The 26,756-nt window shown below is 55.0% G+C and overlaps 1 protein-coding gene across 4 annotated transcripts in view; it reads left to right on the top strand.

Moving 5' to 3' along the window:
* The window catches only part of LOC116943024 (TBC1 domain family member 1-like), a 31,815-nt gene that overhangs the window by 1,639 nt on the left and 3,420 nt on the right, over nt 1-26,756 (top strand). Inside the window, exons 2-17 of one of the 4 annotated variants that reach the window (XM_032955624.2) lie at nt 2,799-3,194; nt 4,150-4,239; nt 4,474-4,581; nt 8,190-8,313; nt 8,464-8,555; nt 8,729-8,896; nt 11,564-11,644; nt 12,019-12,347; nt 15,954-16,075; nt 16,382-16,558; nt 16,686-16,847; nt 17,507-17,680; nt 18,192-18,436; nt 22,339-22,498; nt 25,554-25,726; nt 26,012-26,308. In XM_032955624.2, the coding sequence (XP_032811515.2) occupies nt 2,799-3,194; nt 4,150-4,239; nt 4,474-4,581; nt 8,190-8,313; nt 8,464-8,555; nt 8,729-8,896; nt 11,564-11,644; nt 12,019-12,347; nt 15,954-16,075; nt 16,382-16,558; nt 16,686-16,847; nt 17,507-17,680; nt 18,192-18,436; nt 22,339-22,498; nt 25,554-25,726; nt 26,012-26,308 (2,898 nt within the window). Of the gene's footprint in view, nt 1-2,798; nt 3,195-4,149; nt 4,240-4,473; nt 4,582-5,735; nt 5,980-8,189; nt 8,314-8,463; nt 8,567-8,728; nt 8,897-10,175; nt 10,183-11,563; nt 11,645-12,018; nt 12,348-15,953; nt 16,076-16,381; nt 16,559-16,685; nt 16,848-17,506; nt 17,681-18,191; nt 18,437-22,338; nt 22,499-25,553; nt 25,727-26,011; nt 26,309-26,756 lie in introns of those variants that run through there. The other 3 variants (XM_076067391.1, XM_076067392.1, XM_076067393.1) reach the window with 3 other exon arrangements.

The raw sequence follows: 26,756 nt of genomic DNA on the forward strand, positions 1-26,756 counted from the left end.
GAATCTCTGCGTTTCACATGCGTATCTAATCTGTGTCTAACATGTGTATCTGAATCTCACCTGTGTATCTCACCTGTGTCTGAAACTCATTCGTATCTTATCCATGCCTCTCACCTGTATACCACCTATGTATCTAAACCTCACCTGTGTATTTCAGCTGCAAGGCTTAGCTTCACACGCTCACACGCATAGCAATTAATATTATATTATCACGCATGCATCCGCTAGAGGCCGCTACGTTAGCCAAATCTTCAATCATCATAGGTCATGATCTATCGGCCGTTGGATGAAGACTTCCCTAAGCCTGAGCGAATGGGGGATGGGGGGGAGTAGCTGGTGGGAGTTAATGAATAAACCTTTATTAAGGATTAAGAGTCGGTGGTTTCCTGCTCAATCGAGCGTGGAGGCGTTGCTCGCTTTGTTACAGCCTGGAGCCGGTAGTGGAAATTCCACATTCCTATGGCGAGGGCGGGCTAAGAAGCAGCACACATTTTCGAGAGGCGAGTGAGAAGAGAGGGGAGAGGCAGGAGAGCGCGTGGAGGGGAGTGGTGAGATGAGAGCTTAGAGCGGGGCATGGAGGGCTGAGTGAGATGTTGAAGTTGGACCGGGATCGTACCGGGAGCAGTGGTGGCGGAGTGCTGGGGTTCGTGGGGGGTGGAGCCGGTGACAGCGGCTGAGATTTCATCATCGCTCATCGATGGGTCACTCTGCTGGTGTCTGCATTCCTCTGCGACTCGCATAGTTACATATAAACACGGTGGCACGCGGCCGTGGACAAGGCGAGATAAGAGTGCGTTCCCTCTTTCACCTTCACGGGCCGGTTTCCGTGTTTACCGATCTGCACTCTCCTTCGTCAATCGCACCATGACCTTAAAATAAAAGCATTAAATACGCGACGTTTCGGGCAACGGCCCTGCTAACGAGCACACTAAACCATATCTTAGAGTGCTATGAAGGCTATTCTTCTTTGTTTTTTTTCGGTAAAGTCACGTAGAATGAGAATAAAATAATAAATTGATAAAATAAAATAACACAATAAAATTCTCACGACGTTTCGGCCACAACACAAGCGGCCTTCATTAGGTGAAGGGACGAGACTGTCTGGAGGACAGCGCTGGAGCGAACACAGCCAAGCTCAGACCGCGACCTTTAAGCTGTGTGAGAAGAAACAGAGCGCCTTGACAAAGGAATTAGCATAGAATTTAGCATTGAAATAGCTGAGTGATTAGCTTGTGACTGGTCACAGAAATGGCTATGTTAAGTCCAAGCATACACATCCACAGAGGCACCCCTTAACAAAGGAATTAGCATTGAATTTAGCATTGAAATAGCTGAGTGATTAGCTTGTGACTGGTCACAGAAATGGCTATGTTAAAGTCAAAGCATACACATCCACAGAGGCACCTAGTACAAATCAAACAGGAGAATTTAGCATTTAAATAACTGAGGGATTAGCTTGTGACTGGTCCTAGAAATAGTTATGTTAAAGTCAAAGCCTACATATCTACAGAGGCACCTAGTACAAATCAAACAGGAGAATTTAGCATTGAAATAGCTGAGTGATTAGCTTGTGACTGGTCACAGAAATGGCTATGTTAAAGTCAAAGCTTACACATCTGAGCTATTAACAGTAACTAGGTATACACTACACTATATAATGAATACTATATAGTAAACCAATAAAAAACTAAAATATAAATGACCTCAATGTTATCAATAAACTCTATATATTCTCCAATCAGCTAAGCTACCAACAATAAGTCGTTATATATCACAATGCTATATGGCGAAAAAAAAAGGTGGATTCTTACCCTCAACTTTAGTTTTTTTATTGGTTTACTATATAGTATTCATTATATAGTGTAGTATATACCCAGTTGCTGTTAATAGCTCAGATGTGTAGGCTTTGACTTTAACATAGCCATTTCTGTGACCAGTCACAAGCTAATCACTCAGCTATTTCAATGCTAAATTCTACTGTTTGATTTGTACTAGGTGCCTCTGTGGATGTGTATGCTTTGACTTTAACATAGCCATTTCTGTGACCAGTCACAAGCTAATCACTCAGGTATTTCAATGCTAAATTCTATGCTAATTCCTTTGTCAAGGCACTCTGTTTCTTCTCACACAGTTTAAAAGTCGCGGTCTGAGCTTGGCTGTGTTCGCTCCAGCGCTGTCCTCCAGACAGTCTCGTCCCTTCACCTGATGAAGGCCGCTTGTGTTGTGGCCGAAACGTCGTGAGAATTTTATTGTGTTATTTTATTTTATCAATTTATTATTTTATTCTCATTCTACGTGACTTTACCGAAATAACCAAAGAAGATGAATCCTTGCAGTCACGAAAGCTTTAAATCGAAAAATGAAGGCTATTGTTCCACATGTGCTATGAAGGCCCATTTCCCGAAACGTCTTATAAATATACGGATTCAGAAACCTTCCTCCCATAAGACAAAGATCCCCCGTATAGCCTTTAACAGACTCACGGGCCAAGTGCCGTTAGCGAGCGTGCACCGATATCAAGGACGGCACTTCGGCACACGAGTGGGTGGCATGGTCAACACCGCGCCCGGCCGCCTTTGTCTCTCCGGTGATGATTGATGTTTTGCACACCGCATCAGGTACCGATTTAACGCCGAGTCGACTTAGGGAAGGCCTAGGACGGGTTAAGATATTTGCTGTCACCGTTACAGTTGCTGCTGCTGCTGCTGCCATGCGTTCGAATCGTTCTCTGTTCGCCGTGTTTGCAACGCAGTGCCCTAACCACTGCGCCACCGCTCCTCGTGTCCTCGCGCGCACAGCTCTCCCGAGCCCCGAGTCCCATCGGCACGTCGGAGACCCCGGCCAGACCCCCGCTCGCCGCCCCCTCCGCTCCGAGCCCGGGGGGGGACCCCGACCAGCAGGGCGAGGTGGGCGGTGGCGTGAAGCGTTTCGAGGTCCTCTACGTGGGACGCCTCGCAGTGGGGGGCAAATTGGGCCCCCCCTCGCTTGTCGACGACAGCATCACGGCGCTGCACTGGCGCTACGGCGCTGAAGGGGACAGCTCCCCGGAGGACCCCTGCGAGCCCGGTCGAGACCCCTTCGAAGCCGACCCCCCCGACCCCGCGGGGAGCCCGGGCGGGCCCCGTGGAGGGCAGAGTTCGGGGTCCAGGAGGAGTAAGCTGGACACGCAGAGGGACCGCACGATGCTATTCCAGGTGCTTTAGCTTCGTGTGTTGTTTTATATATTTGTATATATTGGCGCGTTCCCACTCAGGTTGAATTGTGTGTTGGAGTCGCTCTGCCTGCCCGCGTGTCCGTCTGTCTGGAGTTCCCAGTCAACGTGCAACGTCAGGCAAACGTTCACACGTGGTTGGAACCGTTGTTTCTACTCATCCCATCAAGCAAAATTCTGCGCCGGTTTCGACATTCAGTCTGTCGTCAGCAGCCGAGTGAGATTTGCTTGGACCCATGCTGGTGAACCGCCGATCGTCCCCGGCCAGGAGGAGCCCAGAGCATAAAGAGAGGAAGTGTCCTTGCCTCGTTTTGCTTGAGCTTGCTTGTCTGGAATCAGTGCTGCTGAAATTGTGCATGTCCATAAGGAAGGCCGTGCGGCTGATGGGATGTGTAAGGGGTTCAGGTGAGGGGGGAGTGGGTGAGAAGGAGGTGAGGTTGGGGGTGGGTGGGTGGGTGGGGGGGACACGTGACCGTGAGATTTCAGGGAGGCATCCTCGTGGGAAATTGCGATTATTGAGGCACGGGCCACGAGCCAGAATCTCGATGTCTCGAGGGAGCGAATCTGACCACTCGCATACACAGTGTGAGTGATGGGGTGAGTGCTACTGTGGTGTGGGTGATGTGCTGAGCGAGTGACGGAGTGAGTGGATGGTGATACGAGTGGGCGATAGGGCGAGTGGGTGATGGAATGCGTGCGTGATGCTATGAGCGGATGATGTGAGAGTGATGTTATGGGTGGGTGGTTTGAGTGAGTGACAGTACGAGTGTTGATGGGGTTGGTGAGCGATTTGGGTGAGCGAATGGTGTGGTGAGTGGGTAATGTTGCAAATGGGTGAGTGATTGGGTGGGTAACATTGTGTGTGTGTTTGGAAGGGAAGAGTGTGTGAGTGATTTTGTGAGCGAGTGGTCGAGTGGCCCCGTGCACCTCGTCCCCAGGTGGGCGAGGCGTACGTCACTCTGGTGAGTCCCGACTGCAAGGGCGTGGTGCTGGAGAGGTCTTTCCAAGACATCTCCTACTGCTCGCGGGTCAGGAGACACACACGTACACCACACACACACACCACACACACCACACACACACACACCTACAGAAACAACCCCTTACCCAAGCCACCACTATACAGGTCACGTGATCACGTGGCCATTATGAACCGCGATTTACACCACTAATCAACTTGGCAGGCTCAGCCGGGGGAATGCCGCTCACTTGGCTCCCCCCTTTTTATTACCCCCCCCGCCCCTTTCCCCTCCACCCCCCAGGGCCTCTCCAGGACCGACCACTTCGGCTTCATCTGCAGGGAGGTGGTCGGGACGGGGCCCACCAGCACGCACATCTGCTACGTGTTCCAGTGTACGGACACGTCACTGGTCAGCCAGCCCCCCCCCCCTTCCTCCAAACATTCAAAGCCCCCCTATCATCCCCCCCCCTCCCAGCTGTACGTGTGTGTGCATGTAACCAATTATTGGTATTGGTATGTGTGTGGGGAGCAGGGGTTAGCGCGTAGTGCTATGAACCCGGCAATTCGGGTTCGATTCCCTCTCGGTCAACACCAGTGAAGATTATCTCAATCGGTCCTGGGCCTCCCCTAGGTCAACTCTGCCTCAAATGAATACCTGGTGCGGTGTGTAAACCTCGTCACTGGAGAGACAAAGGCGACCGGGCGTGGTGTGGTGCTGGCCACCCACCCCCTTGTGTAGCCTGCCGGCCTTCATAGATGGTCGCTAACCGCACTTGCCCCAACAGTCTGCGAAGGCTCGAAGGGGATCATTGTTCGTGTATTTGTTATGGGGGCCTCCCCTAGGTCGACTCCGCATTAAATCAGTAACGAGCGCCGTGTGGAAAACATCAGCCCCGGGGGAAGGTGCCCAGGCGTGGTGGCTGATCAGCAACTGTAAAAGTTGCAAAAAAAGTCCTAACCCCCCCCTACACCACGTGACTCCCCAGCACCCCCACGAGGACCGTGGTCTTTGTATGTATGAATGTCTTTGTACATGGGTCTCCCCTAGGTCGACTCAGCCTTACATATATGAATACCTGCTGCGGTGTGTAAACATCAGGGAGACAAAGGTGGTACTGGCCACCTACCCCCACGTGTGCCTTTACCACTCATCACTAACAGTAGTTGCCCTTGGATCGCCACGTGTTATACTTCTCCTTTGATCGAGCGGCGCGGATGCGATTCGTCTCTACGGGGGGGGGGGGGAGGGGGCTTGGTGGGGGGGGGAATGTGGGCATTTATTTGTGATGCTGGAATTTGTTTGTGATGCATACTTGCGTGCGCGCGCGTGTGTGTGCGCTCATTCCTCCTGATGAATGGGCAGGGGGCAGTCCCATCCCTCCTCGGCCGTAAGATTCACTAAAGAGAGACGGCGAGCGCGAGTGAATCATCCACGCGGCGGGTGACATGGGGGAGAGGTTTGGGGTGGTGGAGTAGTGGGGGGGAGGTGGAGTAGTTGGGGGGGGGGGGGGAATAGTGCGGGGGGGGGGTAGTGTGGGGGGGGGGGGGTCACGCAGCCCCAACCAAACAGAGCAAACCGGTTCCGTGCTCGCCCGCCAGTCTCTCTGCGCTTGCTTGGCCCTCGCTCCCCCCTCGCTCCCGCCCGCGTTTTGCCGTCTCGGGGCTGTGATCGCGACTTGGGCGCGAGCGGCGACTCGGCAGCGGCGCGTTTCTCATCCTCACCACCGCGCGTCCACCCCTCAGTGACCCCCTCCCCCACCGACCCACCCAGCCCTGCCCCCAGCCTGGGTTCGACACCAGGATGAATGTAAGTGCCAACTGCGCACGGCTTGTCGCAGCCCTGTGCTGCTTACTTACAGCTGCTCTCTGTTGTGTTTTCGAGTTGTACTCCCGTCCCCACGTGTTTGGTCGGCACGATGTCCGACGTTTCGCTCGTGCTGGCGGGAGGTTGTTCGGCATCACCAGGTGCTTAATAATACGACTGTATACTCAATTAAATGGAAACTAGATATTTGCTGCTGCTGCTGCTGCCGCTGCTACCTTGGTAATGATGCACACACACAATTAACAAACAACTCATCGGTCAATAACACCGGCCCAATATGAAACTTCGGATACAATTTAAGTGCCACGAAGTAGGGTCATTGCCTGAAACGTCGCCTATTATATATCTTATTAACGTCACCACACAGTGTTGTTGCTGACGATTGCCTTGAGTCGTTGAAAGATAATGGCTGGGACTGGCTCCAGGTCAGGAGGACTGTAATTTCCATCCCGGGTTTTCCCGGGCCGAGAAATCCATGCGGTCGTTTAGCGGGAGAACCGGTCCGGTTACATCCCTGCAAGTCCTCGCCGCGTGATCAGCGGCAACGTCGCCTCTGCTTGCCCATCGCGCTCCCGATCAACTTCAGCAACCACCGCCTCGTGGCGTCCGCCCTTTGCAATTACGAAACCCCGGAGCGGAGTTCAACGTCCAGCCTGACCTGGCTCCACTCGTCCATCAAATTAAATGTCCAGCACATTGCTCGCTTGCCGATGCTTGCCGAGCTGCTGCATTGGCAGTGGTGTACGAGCACACTTTACAACAACAACACAAGTGTGTGTGTGGACTTAGAAGGAAAACAAGATGTAATACGCGACGCTGCGGGCTATTGAAGGTTGTGCGGAATTTAACACGTTTTGCCACGGAAATTGGTTTGTGTGTGATTCGGTTAAGTGGGACGTCCGTGTTGCTCCAGGTTCTTTGTAGGTTACATAGTCTCTCCGCTTGTGACCAAATCACGTAGAGCTAAGGAGGTTCGAGCCTGGGTAGTGCTTGGATGGGCCACTAACAGTGCCCGAACAGCTGTTCTAAAAGCACTCGGCACACTCGTCAACAACACCGCCGCGTGTGTGGCCTTAAAAGGAAGAAAAACATACATACTAGGCGACGTTTTGGGCAATGCCCCTTATTCATGTGCTATGAAGAAGAGCCATTGCTCGAAACGTCGCTGTGGGGCCTTGGGGCACCACTGTCAACGCAGCAGCAGCACCACCAAGTGTTATGTTCAGCAGGTGCTGTGGGCGTTTTGGGGGCTAGGTAGTGGGCAGCAGAGGGCAGTGCAGCAATACGAGTTGGTTGTCTTGCACGGTACTGCTATGCTCGCCGCCTTCACCCACCGGCACTGACTGGCGAGCGAGCTGGGCGAGCGTGCGCGGTTCGTCCTCCTCCTTTCACTCCGCGACGGAGGAGGAGGATCAGCAGCAGCGCACGCACGCAGGCCAGCGCCCCCGAACAGATGTCACGCACGGCGTTTCAAGTCACTCATTCATGTGCTGACCTTTACCCAAGCGAGGAGGGCCTTTGAGAGTCCTCGTGTGTTTACTCCAGCCCAGTGGGGTGGGGGGGGGGCTGTGTTACGCGCGTGCTCGTGGGGTTTCGGGTTGGAAGCGACACTGCGTGCTCATTGGCTCGGGTACGCAGGTGAGGGGGGGGGGGTAACGTAGTAGGTCCATGTGGCAGCAGAGGGCACACGCTTGGGTAGAGAGACCTGTGCCTGGATCTTCTCCTCCTCCTCCTGGTGATGATGATTAAGACCACGATGATGAAGTGCTCGCTCACAGAACTTGCCCTAAAAGTGTGAAAGGCTACACGGAGGATGTGGAGTGGAGTGTCCTTCGTGTAGTGTAGTGGGGGAGGGGGGAGGGGGGGGCGTTAGCGTAGCGGGTAGCGTGCTGCGCGACGAACCTGGCCACCTGAGTTCGATTCCCACCCATGGCCAACATCGGGTGACGAATATCTGAACCGGTCCTGGTCTCTCCTAGGTCGACTCAGCCTTGAATGAATATCTGATGTAGTGTGTAAAACATCAGTCCTGGGGAGACAAAGGCGGCCGGCAGGTCGCGGTTATTGCCACACCACCCCGTCGTGCAGTTGGTCCGGCCTTCACCGGTGCTCACTAGCAGTACTTGCCCTACCAGCCTGCCACAAGGCTATACGGGGGACCTTTGTCATGTCTTTGTCGTGTCGCCCTGCAGGTGGATGAGATCATGATGACGCTGAGGCAGGCCTTCCAATCTGCGGCCGCCAACAACGTCGCCCGTCGCAGGCCTGGGCCGGAGACGCGGGCAACCACAACCACAACCACCCGGCCAGCACACGGTACGGAACAGGCCGGGAGCCACCCCTACATGCCTGGAGGTGCATGCTCGGATTATACTGCGCGTCGTTTGGTGTAATGTCCGACGTTTCACTCCAGTCTGTTGATCTGTTGATCTGTCCCTATCCGCATTTCCATCAATCCCCCCCCAGCTGGTGTCCATGCGAGGAGGGACGACGCTGGTGGAGGGCGAGGCGTGGAGGGCGACGCGCGCACATGGACGTCCACGCGTCTACGTGCACAGGTGTGGAGCGGGTACGCGCCACGCCGGGTTGTGAAGTCGTGGGCCGCGCGTGGCCCTGTGGGCCCTTGCTGTCCCCACCGCCACGTCACACGCTCTGTGCGGCACAGCGAGCGTCGTTCTCGTCGCGCGTTTGGGTAAAACCACCGCTCCTTCCTGCTTCCTGCTGTGTGCAGGAGCCCACGCGGAGCCACAGAAGCTCGGGCCAGCAGCAGCAGCAGCAGCAAGAGCAGCAGCAGCAGCAGCATCATCAGAGCTCAGGCGGTTTAGGCAAACTGGAATTCCTGAAGAGCAAGGCCTCCAAAGGTCTCGCCACCTCCCTGGAGAACATCTTCTCGGCGCTGGTGAGGGAGTGGGCAGGGGAGAGCCAGTGCAGGGAGGAGAGAGAGAGTTTCTGTGTGGACTGGAGATTGATGCTGCATGGATTTTAGGGCTACGTGAACTGGTCCTGAGCCTCCCCTAGGTCGACTCAGCGTCAAATGAGTACCTGGTGCGGGGTGTAAACATCGCCACTAGGGAGACAATGGCGGTTGGGCGTGGTGCTGGCCACTCACCCCATCATCTACCGTGTCGGCCTTCATTAACAGCACTTACCCCAACAGTCTTTTACAGGCTATACGGGGGGGGTCTTTGTCTTTGTGTATGCATGTGTGTTCGTGTGTGTTCGTGTGTGTGTGTGTTCATATGGGGAGCGGTAGTGCAATGGATAGCGCGCAACAAACCCTGCGGTCCGAGTCCCACCCGTGGCCCCGCGGGCCACATTGGTGACAAATGTGAACCGGCTCTGGGCCTCCCAGCTATGTTGATTAATCAGCACTCAGGATGAGCACTTGCTGTGGAGTGTCACACATCATCACCGGGGAGACAAAGGCGGCCAGGTGTGGTGCTGGCCATGCACCGCCTCGTGTGCCATGCCACCCTTGAGGGTGTTCGCTGGCAACACTTGCCCCAGCAGTCTGTTTGTCTTTGTGTGTGTGAATGGGTGTGTCTCCATGGGGGAGGGTGCAAGTGTGTGAGTGTACAAGTGGGTATCGGCCATCGTCATCATCAGCATGCTTTATCCACTACCGGATAGAGGTCTGCCCAAGCGCGTCGTTCACCCCCTCACGATCCTGCAACGCGTTAACGATCCACGCGGCCGCTTGCAGAACGAGCCGGTTCCACCACTCCACCTGCACGGTTGACGCCCTCCTCCCCCCCCACCGCAATGCCTTGCTTCTGCGGGAACAGTGCTGCGCTGATTACCACTGTCACGTGCAGTTTAGTGGAGAGAGCGCTCCGGCCCGGCCACCCTTCACCACTTTGATTCGTAAACTTTGGTTAGAAGCTGTGGCTAGTGAAGGAGCGGGGGGGGGGGGGGGGGGTAGAGTCAAGGATGTGATGCATGGGAACGAGGAATGGGTGAGGGAAGAGAGAAAGAATGGGGGATGAGAGGGAAAGGAATGGGGAAAAAGAGGAGGAATAGGAGCACGGGGGTCAGGGATGGAGAGAGGCAGTGTCGGGGTCTCCACGCTGCTGCTGCGGCTGCATGGAGAAGCAGCGGCGTCCATTCTCACGGGGGGTGGCGGGGAGCCGAAGGAGCTTCTGGGCCGTTGAGCGAAACGTCTGACATCGTGCCGAACGACACGCGGTACGACCCTTAAACACGCCGGAGAGCTGGGTTGGGGAGTGTTTCCGTGAAGATTCAAAGTGGAGAGCGTTTGTGCGCTTTGCAAACCGAGTACAGATCGGAGAGTGTTGCTATGTTTGGCAAGTAATTTTTGTACAGAGTGTGCGTGGTTATTGGAGAGTGTCTTTGTGTGTGGAGCAAGCGAGTGTTTCTGGAGGGATCGATGAGTGCGTACAGAGTGGGGGAGGGAGTTTTGGTGGCGGTGTGGAGTGTTTGAAAGGAGGGGGGGGGGAGGAATGTGGGCACGAGGCTGCTGCCCTGTTTATCTCGGTTGACCTTTGACCCCGCGCCATTATAATAACGAACGTTTGAAACCGCGCTGTGTGGTTCTTCTCTTGCTCCGTTTCAATTTCCACATTTTCCGATCCTTTAAAGGGCACAGTTATTTACCTTGCACCAACCCAAATAACATCCTCATCTTCCTCCTCTGCTTCAGCCGTGCTCAAACCCGCTGCTGGATGAAACTGCAACCTACTACTTCAACGATATCTTTTTTTAAATTTGGAAACATGTTAATTACGTATTTTTAATCTTGATTTGAAGCTTTCGTGACTGCAGGAATCCATACTCTTTGGTTCTTTCGGTAAAATCACGTAGGTCAGAAAGTAAAATAAATACCTACGTGACTTTACCGAAAGAACCAAGGAGTATGGACTTTTAATGTTTGCCATATTTGTATAGCCTTTATTTAATAGTAATTTCTTAATATAAATGACTATTAATCAGTACCGTCCGTTGCCAATCCACTGCTGGATGAAGGCCTCCCTCTACGTGTGCTGGTCAGTCCCGATTGATTGGTCTAGTGAGGGCGACAGGTCGGTAAAATTCATAGGGCAGTGCGCTATCCAGCGCACCACCACTCCACACCACGTTACAATGTTACGTTAATCCTCGCGATACCATTCATCGATTGGTGCACCATTGATAGCCTTGGCGAGCATGTTGACGTCTTTAATGGACACTGGAGAAAGAGGAACACGTGGACTAGAGAACAAACTGCAGGTTTCCTGCTCGGCAAAGGAAGGGGAGGGGGGTTTGGCAGGGCGGGATGGCTGGCGAGAGAGAGAGTCACTCGTGAATCACAGACAAAGGTTGGCACCGCAGCCTTGACGACGTCCTCCACGGGAGATGGAGCGGTGGAATCGGCTCGCACTTTGAGCCGGATGAATCGTTCACTTGGCAGGATTGCTGAGAGAATGGCTAACTTGGGGGGGGGGGGGGGGAGGCCTTCATCCAGCAGTGGGTAGATCTTGGCACGCTACAACGACGGCTGCGGCGGTGGTGACGATGACGTCACGGATGAACTTTGTGGTTGTTGCTGTCATTTTGTCCCTCGGTGCAGGGAGGCGCCAAGCCCAGGAGTGGCTCTGGGAGCGACAGCCTCAGGTCCCGGAGTAACACCTTCACCTCCGACTCCTCCAGGGTGATTGGGGCGAGGGGGGGGGGGGTCACAGGCCTGTGGGGGTATCACGGTCTTCTGAGGGGGGTGGCGGCGGCGGCGGTGGCGGGGAGAGGTTCAGAGTGGGGGTGGCCACACGCAAGTCGCGTGGTGTAAGCGAGGCTCGAGCTGATGTAGAAACTTAGTAAAGTGACCTCTGTGCACCTATGGCCACTCGGCTCCCAAGAGCAATGCGCAGGCGGTGGAACTGCACCGGGGCTCGTGGGCCGCAAGGGCCACAGGTGCCGGGCTACTCGGGGTTAAATAAAGGCCGTCAATGATGCTTATTGGCGGAATCTCGCGTGGGTGAATAATGGGCATCATTCACGAGGCGACGAATCGTCCCGTGTTCTCCGCAGGAGTCGACATCTCCACCACCCTCCCCCCCTCCACTGCGGCCCCCCCCCACGGGGACCCAGGCCGGCGGAGGGCTGCGTGCCCCCCACGCCGCCTCCTCCAACGACCAGGACAGCAGCGACCCCGACACCCCGGAACTGGTGACCCCCAAATACCGGCGGGGGGGTCCGGAGGCGACTGCGGTCGGGGAGGGGCTATCCCGGGGCCGGGACCCCCGCCCCGGGGTCCCACAGGGGTCTGGAGAGGGGGCCGCCGCCTGGAGGAGACCCCCACGTGCGCCGCGGCATCCCACGGTCACCCCAGAAGCCATGGCGGCGCGCAGACGAAGCAGGTGGGGGTCCTCAGGGGTCTGTGTGTGTGGTCACTTTTACAAGGTGTGCCCAAAAAACAGGACCACAGGCTCCTGTTTGTGTTGAACAGGTGAAGGCTGCGCGTGTGTGTTTTTTTGGGTGCAGTTTGTAAATGTGCTTGTGACTGAGTGTACCCAACGCGTGTGTTTGGGATGGCAGTTTTTGGGTGCACTTTGTGACTTTTTACGTGGGCGTGGTTGTGGCCGTCTTGTTGTTTTTGGGGTGCACATTGCAAGCGTGAGTTTGCATGCAGCTTCGGCACTGGGTGAAGTGTGGGTGTCTGTGTTCTCGAGTGCACTCGGGAAATGTGCGAGTGGAGCCGATCATGGCTTGACATTATTGGCGAGAGCTATCTACAAACTGGGCTTGGTTGGGTAGCCCCTCCCATCTCGCCAATCCGCATTTACCAGCATGGTGAAGTATGGTTAAACACAACATCCCGTGACTAGAAGGCGTTGGGAAACATTCATCCAGAAGTGGATTGACAAAGGGCTGTAAGTTATTCTCCTGTGTGGACTTTGTGAAACGTCCCCATTCTTCCTTGCTCTCCACCCCCACGCTCACCCTCACACCATCACCTACACACACTCATGCCCATCCTCACCCTCCACTCACCCCCACGCTCACTCTCACTCCATCACCTCCATGCACTCACCCTCCACTCACCCGTACATTCACCTCACTCCCACGGTAACCCTCACCGATCCCCACAGCGGCGCGTGAGATCTGTTTCATTCGAGGGAATGAGATTATCGGCACAGTTTAATTAAGAATCGCTACGGGGGGTGTGGGAAGGAGGAGGGGGGGGAAGTCCCCCTGCACCCCTGGCAAGGAACGTTACCTCCGTGTCTCTCTGTCCCTCTGTTTCCCTGTCCCCCTGTCCCGTGTCCTCGACTCCCCCTGTCTCAACGCCCATGCCCCCGATGGTTCGCGTGTTCCCGTGCACCCCTTCTTCCTACTTCTGTATCTGCCGTGTCCCCCGTGACTCCCCTAACTCCCTATCCCCGTGTCCCCACATCTCCTTGTTCCTCCGGGTGACGTGGCACATCCTCCGTCCCCCCCCTCCCCCTTCTTCCCCCCCTCCCCCATTTCCCATCCCCCCCCCCCACCACAACTCCCTCCATCTCCCTCCTCCCTGCTGGGGATTGGCCGCTCCGCTCTCTGCACACCTGGTGACGTCACGTCTATTTTTAGACGAATGCCTTCTCGATGGAAGGGGGGGGGCACGGGGGTGGGGGGGGGGATCGGAGGGGGGAATAGTATGGGGGGTGGGGGGGAGTGAAGGGGGAGGGGCTGTCTAAACTCAATGGAGGCAGAGGCAGCTGCTGCTGTCACCGCGATCTGCAGGCATGGATCTGGTCGCTTCCTCCTGAAACATTCCAGCACAAGGAGCTCTGTAAGTTAATGCGCCGTCGCGTTTCTACGTTAATAAGTCGTTACGTTAATAAGTTATCAGGTCAGTGGGTTATTGGGTTAATGAGTCATTGGCCTTAAGCTTACTCCGTCTGCTATGGGATGCTTGGGCTCGGTCGTTAAGTTAATGAGCCGTCACTTCAATGAGCGATCAAGCTGCCGTGGCAGGCCGGTGGCAGCACAGTGGCGACACTCGCGCTGCTCAGGTTCAACTCCCGTCCCGGGCTCCTCCTTGTGGAATTTCTATGTTCTAGCCCTGTTCTACTCGGTGAGAGTCTCCAAGTGTTCGTCTGTGTGTCTGTGTGTGTCTGGGGAGCGGTAGTGTAGCGGTTAGCGCTACGCTGCGCTACGAACCTGGCGACCCGGGTTCGATTGCCGCTCACGGCCATCACCAGTGACGATTATCTGAACCGGTCCTGGGCCCTCACCTAGGTCGACTCGGCCTGAAATGGGTACCTGGTGAGATGTGTAAAAATCGCCACTAGGGAGACAAAGGCGGCCGGGCGTGGTGTTGGCCACCCACCCCCTCGTGTGCAGTGCCGGCCTTTATAGGTGCTCGCTAACTGCACTTGCCCCAACAGTCTGTTAAGGCTATACGGGGGGGGATCGTTTTGAGCAGCAGTGTAGTGGTGAGCACCCTCCCCCTTAGGGGGGGAGCCCTAGGACCGGTTCAGGTAATAATCCTCGCTGGTGTTGATCGTGAGCGGGAATCTAACTCTGGTCACGGGGTTTGTAGTCCAGCGTGCGCCGACTCCGACACGACCATTGTCACCCTGCTACGGCGCCAGCGCTGAGCCGATGGAGAGGCGGGGGAGCCGTTATCAGTCAGCGGCGGGGGCTGTGAGCGATGGGCCACCTATGGAATGTCCATCGTGGCCGTGGAGTGCCATTGTATTCCCAAGTCCCTGCGAGTCCACGCGGTACTGCGTGCATGGCCAGTCTGAGCTCACGTTGTGCCTGCGGCCTTCATTGGTGCTTCTCGCTAACACAACTATTGCCCCAACGGCTTGTTAGAGGCTATACGGGGGGGGGTCTTTGGCTTGTCTTTGTTACCGTTGCCGAGTGGTGAGTTTGGGGTGAGGCAGCTCGCAGTGGGAGCGGCTTCCCCCCCCAAATAGTTTTTTATCTCTCTACGTAAGTCAGCTCAAGATTCACGTGGATCCCCACAGAATCCGTCCCCTCTCCTTTCACCCCCGCCCCCTGTGAAAACGCACCCCGTTCTGTGCCCCCATGCTCCCGTTTCTCCATTCCTTCCCCATCCCCTTCCCTCTCATCTCCCATTCTGTCTCTTCTCTTTTTCTCTTGCCTCTCCCATTCCTTTTCCCCATGCATTACATCCTTGACTCTCCTCCCCTGTCCTTGGTGCTATGCCACGGCTAATACCGGGGCTGGCGAAACTCCCTCGTCTGGTGTACAGGAGGTCATGGGTTCGATCCCCACCTAGACGCCTGCTGCTGCATACTTGGAGTTTGCGTGTCTCTCTCTCCGTGGTCGTGTGGATTTTTATCCGGTTTGTTCCCTCCACATTTAGAAACATGCTTTTAGAGTATATGCCTGCTATAAATTTCCACGTGATAAGACACTTGGTTGATCTGTCATTTTTGGCCAGGTCGCTTGTGAAAAAGAGCTACAAGTATAGAGCTCAGTGGGCCTGAACTGGTAAAACAAAAATATTTTAGTAGTTTTAATACGAATTGTATTTTATTATCCTAAATAACGATTGCATTTCCCGGATCAGCGCGTCTGCCGTCACGGGGCACGCACGCCGCTCCGCTCACTGTTTGCTCTCTTGCTTTCGAGCCATCGTGTTTGCATTTGCATCACATCGTGCGGTGTCGTATGTCGGCGACTGTGTCTGGGCAGCGGTAGCGCAGTGATTAGCCCACTGCGTTGCAAACCCGACGATCCAGGTTCGATTCCCGCTCGTGACTAATACTATTGGTGGATATTTGAACCGGTCCGAGGCCTTCTCTAGGTCGTCTTGGCCTTATACGAGTACCCGATGCGGTGTGTAAACATTACCAATGGGGGAAGACAAAGGCGGCCGGGCATGGTGTTGGCCACCCACCCCTTCGTGTGCGCCGTGCCGTCCTTGATAGGCGCTCGCCAACGGCGCTTGCCCCAATGATGTTGAAGGCTATACGGGGGGTCTTTGTCTTTGTGCGGTCGTGCAGTGAGGTTGTTGCGGAGCCGCGGAGTGGGGGGGCGCGCCCCCCGCTGGTGCGCCGCCTCTCGTGGAGGCAGCAAATCTTCCTGCGCGCCTCCGAGCTCGACGCGAGCTCCTTCACGCGCCCAGGTCAAGAGGTCACCCCGACCAGCGATCCGCCGCTCACACCACCGCCGCACCCTCGCCCACCCTTTCCTTCCCACCCATCGCAACCTCCTCCTCCTCCTCTATTCCCAACCTCAAAGTTGCTTTACCAACCCTCCTCCTCCGCCCTACACACGTGTCCCAGCCATCACAACCTACGCACACAGAGACCGGTGGCACGATGTGGTGAGCGTCGTGCCCTGGTGCAAGCAATCTACCATGACCCGGTGACCCTATAACGGTGCCCCCCCATCGCCGCCCCCCCCCCCCCCCCACTCACTGGGTAAGCAGATTCGCTGGACGGCTGCCCGTCGGACGTGCCGGTGCTGCCCCCCACGGCGGAGGAGGGGGAGGAGGGAGCGGTGCAGCGCCGCTGGCACCGCCACGCGGTGAGGACGCGGTGGCGCAAGGCGATCCAGGAGCAGATCCTGCTGCTCAGGATGGACCGCGAGAACCGGAGACTCCAGGGTACGAGCGCGGGCAGAGAGCCGAGCCACAGCGACTCGCCAGAAATCACCACAACTCGCCACGACAGCTCGCCCGAACTAACGCCCTCCCTCGCCTGACCTCCGTCTCGCCCTGACCGCCGGTGCAGCCCACCACGACGACCTGCAGACGAAGCGCGTGAAGCTGGACTACGAGGAGGTGACGCCCTGCCTCAGGGAGGTGACGGCGCTCTGGGAGTGCTGGCTCGCCGCTCCCGACCGCGCCCACGTGCTCCGCAGCCACGAGCAGCTCAGCGCCGCCGTGTGCCGCGGTGAGCCCCCCCCCCCCCCCCGCCCCTCCCCCACGCTGAGCCTGCCAGAAACGCGTACTGGGCTGGCGTCTAATGTGCGGTCATAATAATACGGAGGCACCCGCAGACTTGCATAGAGACCCAAAGAGGCCCATAGAGATCCGTTAAGTGATACGGGAGCCCATTGGCGCGCACGCAGACCAAGAGACTCGCGCACAGAAACACAGATAACCACGGATTGGCATAACCACGTCATCCATAACAGAGGTTTTTTTGGGTTAGATCGCGTAAATGTATAAATGTTGTGTCGTTAAACCCGCCACCACCCGACACAGCCAACTAGTAAGGGTTGTCGCGTAAACAGATCGTGCCAATTCGTCACGAGTACCTCTATCATGGATGATATTGGTCGCCAAAGCCTACGCGTTAAACTAACCACATAGTCATAAAGTTTACAACGAAACCGATAAAATCAGACACATAGACTCGCATTATAGAGACCCATAAGCTCTCATCGAGAGCCATACAATTGCATAGAACCCACGTGCACGTGCGTGTTGCTGGCCACCCATCCCCTCGTATGCCGTGCCGGCCTTCACAGGCGCTACTCGCCAACAGCGCTTTCCCCAACACTCTGTGTGGGCTACACGGAGGGGGGCGGTCTTTGCGCGCGTGTGCAGGCGTGCCGCGTGCCCGGCGTGGTGAGATCTGGCAGTTCCTCGCTGAGCAGCACCGGCTCCGGCACCCGCAGCGGGGTCAGCACGAGGTGGGGCAGCAGCAGCTGGCGGACGTCCCCTACCACACGCTGCTCAAACAGCTGACGGCACAGCAGCACGCCATCCTCATCGACCTGGGTGAGACCGCGGGAGCCACGCGGGCGGCTGTCGAGCGGGCGCCGGCGTTCACGGCGGGCTTGCCGAACGGCGCCACCGCCGCGTCAGCCTCGAGCCTGGCGGAGATCTCGCTCCGGCACGGAGCCCGGTGGGGTGGCTTCGTGGTGGAGCGAGAGTCCGTGTCGCTCGCTCCTCCTCGTCTCGCTCCTCTCGCTCGCTCCTCCTCGCTCTCCGTATCCTCGCTCGCTCCTCGTGTTCCTCACGCCAACTCTTCCTCACTCCACCTTGGCCCCCACCTCCTCATCACCGTCCCCTCCTCCCCCCTTCATTACCTCCACCACCCCTCCTGTATCCCTGCAGGCCACACAGCCCCAATGTCACGCTCACTCCTCTTTCTCCTCATCTCACCCCTCCTCATCTCACTCCTCCCTCTTCCCATGTCCCCGACGGCCACACGTTCCCCACGTACCCTCACTCCTCTTTCTCCTCCTCTCACTCCTCCTCACCTCCCCGTGCCCGCCCCTCCCCGCAGGCCGCACGTTCCCCGCCCACCCGTACTTCTCGGCGCAGCTGGGCTCGGGCCAGCTGGCGCTCTACAACCTGCTCAAGGCCTACTCGCTGCTGGACCCCGAGGTGGGCTACTGCCAGGGCCTGAGCTTCGTGGCCGGCGTGCTGCTGCTGCACCTCGACGAGCGCGACGCCTTCGCCCTCCTCAAGTTCCTCATGGGCCACATGGGCCTGCGCCGCCAGTACCAGCCCGACATGACCACGCTGCAGGTGGGCGCCGCCGCCGCCGCCGGCACCGCCGCCGGCACCTCTGTATTATAATGCGCTTGAAGTATCCGTAAGGACTGCACGTAAAATTAATACTGCGCTCGGAAGTATGGATACAATCCAAGCGATAGAGAAAGCTAAAGAATTCCAATGAAACGATACCATCACTGCACCACCGACACCACCGCCAACACCAAAACCCCCTACTCTTTGGTTCTATTCGGTAAAGTCACGTAGGTAAAAAATAAAACAACAAAAAATCACGACGTTTCGGCCACAACACAAGCGGCCTTCATCAGGTGAAGGGATCAGGCTGTCTCGAGGACAGCGCTGGAGTGGAACACGGCCACGCTCAGACCGCGACCTTTAAGCTGTGTGCGAGGAAACAAGGTGCCTTGACAAAGTAATTGCAATAAAAAATTAGCATTTGATTGGCCGACTTAGCATAGAAGTGGTGTACATGCAAGTGCACATGCCGGTTGGCGCAGGGGGCGGGGGGGGAGTTTCCCTATTGATGGTGTGAAAAGGGAATTTAAGAGCTGCGAAAGTTTGGGGTACCACTACTTGAAAAATATACTGTACCATTGAAATTAGTTTAATGTTTGGTTCTATTTAGAACATCTTTCCAATGGTTGCTTAATTTGAAACTATCTTCTCGGTTGAAATTGTGTCTGTGCTTGTAGATCTGAATTGCCTCGTGAACAAATCTCTGATAAAAACCCATGGGTTTGCAAAGAACCTTGGTATCGGAGAAAATTATATCGTGATCACCCACAGCGTTGTAACAATGATCAGCCACGGCAGAAGAATCCGTTCTATCGTGTTTCAAATCTGATTTTGTGTTCGCGAATTCGGTCAGAGGCATGTCCCTTTGTCTCCCTGATATAGCAATCACCGCAGGTACAACTCAATTTGTAAACCCCGGGGTACTGTAAGTCAGGAATGACATCCTTCACGGATGGGATCAGATCACGAATTTTGTGTACAGTATTGAACCGGACCTGGATCTTGTGTTTGTTTAGAATTTTGGAAATCCTTTTAGTAACGCCTGCTATATATGGTAGTGTGATGGTTTTGACCGGAGTATCAAGTGGTTGTTTCTGTATGGAGGGAGAAACAGCTTGGCGGATGGTACGGTCAGAGTATCCATTCCTTTTGAGGGCAAGGTGTACATGTTTTAATTCACTGGTCAGGTGGTGTTGGTCCGAAATGCAATGAGCCCTATGGTATAACGTTTTGATGAGAGAATTCTTCTGGGCTGGGTGGTGCTGGGAATCAGGCTTCAAGTAGGAATCCGTGTGGGTGGGTTTCCTGTAGACAGAATGCCCCAATGAGCCATCAGGTCTCCTCTCAAACAGAACATCCAAGAATGGTAGCTTGCCATCTTTCTCCACCTCCATGGTGAATTTGATGGCGGGATGTTTGGAATTGATGTGGTGTAGGAAAAGGTTCAGAGCTGGGAGGCCATGTGGCCAAATGACGAAAGTGTCATCCACACATCTCTTCCACAGGGAAGGTCTGAGGGTGGAAGTCTGGGTGGTGTCTGATTCAAATTTCTCCATGAAAATATTGGCTATCACTGGTGACAAGGGGGATCCCATGGGGGTACCCTCATTTTGTTTGTAGAAGGAGCCATTCCAAGTAAAGTAGGTATTGTTGAGGCAGTGCCTAACCAGTGCAGGTGTATCGGGGTATAGTCCATGTTGGACCAAATTTTCAATTATTTCAATGGTATCAGGCACTGGGACCTTGGTGAACAAAGAGACCACATCGAAGCTGACAAGGATATCGTCAGTAGCGTTGCCGATAAAGGCAACGTTACTGTAATTATGGATAAAGATTCATACAACAACAAAATCCAGAATCTGCTCCACGATGGAAGTTACTCAAAAATTAAAAATGACCCTACCAATAGCCTAGCGATAGAAACCAACAAGATCATCACAAGTTCGACCTCCCTAATCGACCCAACTAAACGTCCCTCCCTAAAACCTTCTGCTGCAAGACCCCCTAGATTCTATGGTCTTCCTAAGATTCATAAAGAAGGCACCCCACTACGACCCATCGTATCCACGATCAACTCCCCTACCTATAGACTAGCCCGTTTTCTGTCAGATACCTTGCTGCCTTTCACTGGCAAGACCGCCTCAGCAGTACTTAACTCAGCCCAATTGGTCTCTATGGTCAAAGACGTTGTACTGTCCCCTGACGATATCCTTGTCAGCTTCGATGTGGTCTCTTTGTTCACCAAGGTCCCAGTGCCTGATACCATTGAAATAATTGAAAATTTGGTCCAACATGGACTAGACCCCGATACAACTGCACTGGTTAGGCACTGCCTCAACAATACCTACTTTACTTGGAATGGTTCCTTCTACAAACAAAATGAGGATACCCCCATGGGATCCCCCTTGTCACCAGTGATAGCCAATATTTTCATGGAGAAATTTGAATCAGACACCACCCAGACTTACACCCTCAGACCTTCCCTGTGGAAGAGATATGTGGATGACACTTTCGTCATTTGGCCACATGGCCTCCCAGCTCTGAACCTTTTCCTACACCACATCAATTCCAGACATCCCGCCATCACATTCACCATGGAGGTGGAGAAAGATGGCAAGCTACCATTCTTGGATGATCTGTTTGAGAGGAGACCTGATGGCTCATTGGGGCATTCTGTCTACAGGAAACCCACCCACACGGATTCCTACTTGAAGCCTGATTCCCACCACCACCCAGCCCAGAAGAATTCTCTCATCAAAACTTTATACCATAGGGGTCATTGCATTTCGGACCAACACCACCTGACCAGTGAATTAAAACATGTACACCTGGCCCTCAAAAGGAATGGATACTCTGACCGTACCATCCGCCAAGCTGTTTCTCCCTCCATACAGAAACAACCACTTGCTACTCCGGTCAAAACCATCACACTACCATATACAGCAGGCGTTACTAAAAGGATTTCCAAAATTCTAAACAAACACAAGATCCAGGTCCAGTTAAATACAGTACACAAAATTCGTGATCTGATCCCATCCGTGAAGGATGTCATTCCTGACTTACAGTATCCCGGGGTTTACAAATTGAGTTGTACCTGCAGTGATTGCTATATCGGGGAGACAAAGTGACATGTCTCTGACCGAATTCGCGAGCACAAATCAGATTTGAAACACGGTAGAACGGATTCTTCTGCCGAGGCTGATCATTGTTACAACGCTGTGGGTGATCACGATATAATTTTCTCCGATACCAAGGTTCTTTGCAAACCCACGGGTTTTTATCAGAGATTTGTTCACGAGGCAATTCAGATCTACAAGCACATACACAATTTCAACCGAGAAGATGGTTTCAAATTAAGCAACCATTGGAAAGATGTTCTAAATCGAACCAAACATTAAACTAATTTCAATGGTACAGTATATTTTTCAAGTAGTGGTACCCCAAACTTTCGCAGCTCTTAAATTCCCTTTTCACACCATCAATAGGTAAACTCCCCCCCCGCCCCCTGCGCCAACCGGCATGTGCACTTGCATGTACACCACTTCTATGCCAAGTCGGGCAATCAAATGCTAATTTTTTATTGCAATTACTTTGTCAAGGCCCCTTGTTTCCTCGCACACAGTTTAAAGGTCGTGGTCTGAGCGTGGCTGTGTTCCACTCCAGCGCTGTCCTCGAGACAGCCTGATCCCTTCACCTGATGAAGGCTGCTTGTGTTGTGGCCGAAACGTCGTGATTTTTTGTTGTTTTATTTTTTTACCTACGTGATTTTACCGAATAGAACCAAAGAGTATGGATCTTTGCAGTCACGAAAGCTTTAAATCTAGAACCAAAACCCTCTGCCTGCTCTTTGCCTACTCTCTCCTCTCTCGACTCTTTCCCCGCGTGCTCTCCCCGCGTAGATCCAGATGTACCAGCTGTCGCGGCTGCTGCACGATCACCACCGCGAGCTGCACGCCCACATGGAGGAGGCGGAGATTGGGCCCAGCCTCTACGCACCGCCCTGGTTCCTCACTCTCTTCGCATCACAGTTCCCTCTCGGATTCGTCGCCCGTGTGTTCGGTCGGTGCCTCGCACTCGCTCGCTCACCCTCACTCACTCGCACTCACTCGCTCACACTCACTCACTCACATTCACACTCACTCACCCTCACTCGCTCACACTCACTCACTCGCACTCACATTCACACTCACTCACTTACCCTCACTCACACACTCACACTCACTCACACTCACTCACTCACATTCACCCTCACTCACTCGCACTCACTCACTCACTCACCCTCACTCGCTCACACTCACTCTCACTCACTCACCCTCACTCGCTCACACTCACTCACTCGCACTCACATTCACACTCACTCACCCTCACTCGCTCACACTCACTCGCTCACACTCACTCACTCTCACTCACTCGCTCTCACTCACTCGCTCTCACTCATTCGCTCACCCTCACTCGCTCACACTCACACTCACTCACACTCGCTCACCCTCACTCACTCGCACTCACATTCACCCTCACTCACTCACCCTCACTCACTCACATTCACACTCACTCACTCACACTCACTCGCACTCACTCACTCTCACTCACTTGCTCACCCTCACTCGCTCACACTCACATTGACCCTCACTCACTCACCCTCACTCGCTCACACTCACTCACACTCACACTCACTCACTCACCCTCACTCGCTCACACTCACATTCACCCTCACTCACTCGCACTCACTCAATCACCCTCACTCGCTCACACTCACTCACTGACACTCACTCACTGACACTCACTCACTCACTCACCCTCACTCGCTCACACTCACTCTCACTCACTCTCACACTCACTCGCTCTCACTCACTCACACTCACTCACACTCACATACTGACACTCACTCACACACTCACACACTCAAACTCACTCGCTCACTCACACTCACTCGCTCGCTCACCCTCACTCACTTGCTCGCACTCACTCACACTCACTCGCTCTCACTCACACTCACACACTCACTCACACTCACTCACACTCACACACTCACTCACTCACTCTCACATTCACACTCACTCACTCACACTCACTCACACTCACTCGCTCGCACTCACACATTCACACTCACTCACTCGCACTCACACTCACTCACTCACACTCACTCACACTCACTCACTCACACTCACTCACACTCACTCACTCACACTCACTCTCACTCACTCACACTCACTCTCACTCACTCACTCACACTCACTCACTCACACTCACTCTCACTCACACCCTCACTCGCTCCCACTCATACACTCACTCTCACTCACTCACACTCACTCACACTCATTCACTAAAACTCACTCACTCACACTCACTCACACTCATTCACTAAAACTCACTCGCTCACTCACACTCACTCACTTGCTCGCACTCACTCTCACTCACTCTCACTCTCAGTCACTCACTCATACTCGCTCGCTCACCCTCACTCACTCGCACTCACACACACTCACTCACTCAAACTCACTCTCACACTCACTCACACTCTCTCACTCACTCACTCTCATTCACTCACACTCACTCTCATTCACTCACACTCACTCACTCACACTCACTCACTCACTCTCACTCACTCTCACTCACTCACTCACACTCTCTCACTCACTCACTCACACTCTCTCACTCACTCACTCACTCACACTCACTCACACTCACTCACTCTCACTCACTGACTCTCACTCACTCACCCTCACTCACTTGCTCGCACTCACTCAACAACAACAACCGCCATTCGCCACTAAGTGGCGGTGACGTCACCACGACGCTTGTGCCAGGCTATGTGCACCCTGAGGCCACGTGAAGTGTCGAACGCCCGCTGGCAGGAGGTCACGGGGCAGACCCAGGTGCCACGGGTCGACTGACTGAGATGACTGGCTGATGCACCACCTGTGCCCCCTACTGTGCCAACCTGCTGTGCTTTAGCCACCCGGCGCTCCGCTCGCTGTTGTGAGCGTCGCTCCTCCGCCCTCCGTTGTTGTTGGAGGGCGACTGCCTCCAACTGCCCAGTAGCATCCTTCACGAGCCTCCTCCACAGAGGCCGATCTTGACACCGCTGGTGCCAGTCATCGGCAAGTCCACTCAGCTCCACGTCCTCCTGTACCACATCACTCCATCTCTTCTCTAGCCCGTGCCACGCCCGCTTAGCCCCCTCAATCCGGCCAAACAAAAGCTGTTTCGGCATGCGGTGGCTGGGCATGCGGGCTACATGACCCAGCCATCGCAGCCTTGCCTGCCGGAGGAGCTCACCGATGGGACCCTGCCCAGATCTTTCAAGGATTTGTGAGCTCCTCACACAATCCAGTCTGGTTAAACCCAGGATGGATCGTAGGCAGGCCAGCCTAAATGTTTCTAACCGGCGAAGATGTTCCATTAGGGGGGTCCACGTTTCGCAAGCGTAGAGAAGGGAGGGAATGACCGTGGCCGAGAAGACCTGAAGCTTAGTGCGGAGCGACAGACCAGGTAGCTTCCACACAGCGTTACGCAACCGATGAAAAGATATTGCCGCTCGACTGATTCGGAGTGAGACCTCTGCTGTTACTGGAGCCGGTCATAAGCACTCGCACTCACTCTCACTCACACCAACTCGCACTCACTCGCACTCAATCACACTCACTCACTCACACTCACTCACACTCACTCACACTCACTCACTCACTCTCACTCACCCTCACTCACCCCTGTCTTACCAATCCTCACCCTCGCTAGCCCCATCCTCACCCTCGCTAGCCCCATCCTCACCCTCGCTAGCCCCATCCTCACCCTCGCTAGCTCCATGCTCACCCTCGCTAGCCCCATCCTCACCCTCGCTAGCTCCATGCTCACCCTCGCTAGCCCCATCCTCACCCTCGCTAGCCCCATCCTCACCCTCGCTAGCCCCATCCTCACCCTCGCTAGCCCCATCCTCACCCTCGCTAGCTCCATGCTCACCCTCGCTAGCCCCATCCTCACCCTCGCTAGCCCCATCCTCACCCTGGCTCGCCGCGTCTCGCTCAGTCTCGCCGCTTCCTCACAGGATGCTGCTGCTTTGGTTGTCATCAGCAGTCCCAGCGAACGGCTCCGCATGATCTCCCCCGGCCCCCAGACCTGGTGTTCCTGCAGGGCCCCGAGGTGGTGTTCAAGGTGGCGCTGGCGCTGCTGGGCTCGCACGACGCGCTGCTCATGCAGACGTGCGACAGCTTCGAGAGCATCGTGGAGTTCCTCAAGAGCACGCTGCCCAACCTCGGCCTCGTGCAGATGGAGAAGACCATCAACCAGGTACCACGGGGGGGAGGGGTGGGGGGGGGCAACCACGTGCAACCGGGTACAGTCTGGTGGGACTCGGAGAAATCTGGTGCGATCTGGTGCAACCTGCTGCAGTCTGATGCAACCGGGATTCAATAAAAAAACAATGTGTGGCGGTTGATTGATGATGATGATGATGTGTGCGGTGTGACAATTCAGAGTCATGGTGCTGGTGCTGGAGGTTATGTTCGTGGTGACGACGATGGCAATGATTAGGATGGTGATGACGACGACGACGATGCGATCTCGCCTCCCCAGGTGCTGAGTCTGGACCTGACGCAGCAGCTGCAGGCGTTCGAGGTGGAGTACCGCGTGCTGCGCGACGAGATGCACGCCGGCTCCACGCCGCCCCCCCAGCCCTCCAGGACCCCCCGAGGGGGGAGCGCCGGCGATCAAAACCACGACCACGATCACGACGACGAGGACGACGATCACGACGACGATCACGACGACGAGGCGAGGAGCAGGACGAGCGAAGCGACGCGCTGGGCGGCGCTGGAGAGGGAGAACGCGGCGCTCCGCGAGGAGAACGCCGGACTCCGCGCGGAGCTGCAGGTGAGGGGTGGCGGTCGCGCATCCGTGCTTGCATTGTCCTTGTACCGGTCGCCTTTTGCCGGTGTTCCTCTGGTCTGACACTGGCAGTGTTCCTCTGGTTTGACACTGAGACGAGGCCGTGGAGGCGGTTTCTGGTGTAGGCCAATCCGTTTCAACAACAATGCGCACATTGTCACCAAAGTGCGTTTGTTTGCATGTTTCACCACACGTGTGGTTCATGCAGACTTTTGAGACGCCTTGTGGTAATGGGTGTCTATTTGGTGTTTCAACATGTTAATGCCTCCTGTATTCTTTCCGGAAAGGGTGAAGGCCTGTTCTTTTTCATCCTCCTGACGCTGGCAAAACGGGTCGCATAGATCAAAACGAGGGGCGTTGGAGCCGCCACGCACAGCGGGCCCGGGACAATTTCAACGATGCCAGCGACGTGGTCGTCATGGTCCATCCTGAA

This window comes from Petromyzon marinus, chromosome 16, assembly GCF_048934315.1.
Source record: "Petromyzon marinus isolate PM22_M1 ecotype Great Lakes invasive population chromosome 16, UKy_Petmar_22M1.pri1.0, whole genome shotgun sequence".
NCBI lineage: Eukaryota > Metazoa > Chordata > Hyperoartia > Petromyzontiformes > Petromyzontidae > Petromyzon > Petromyzon marinus.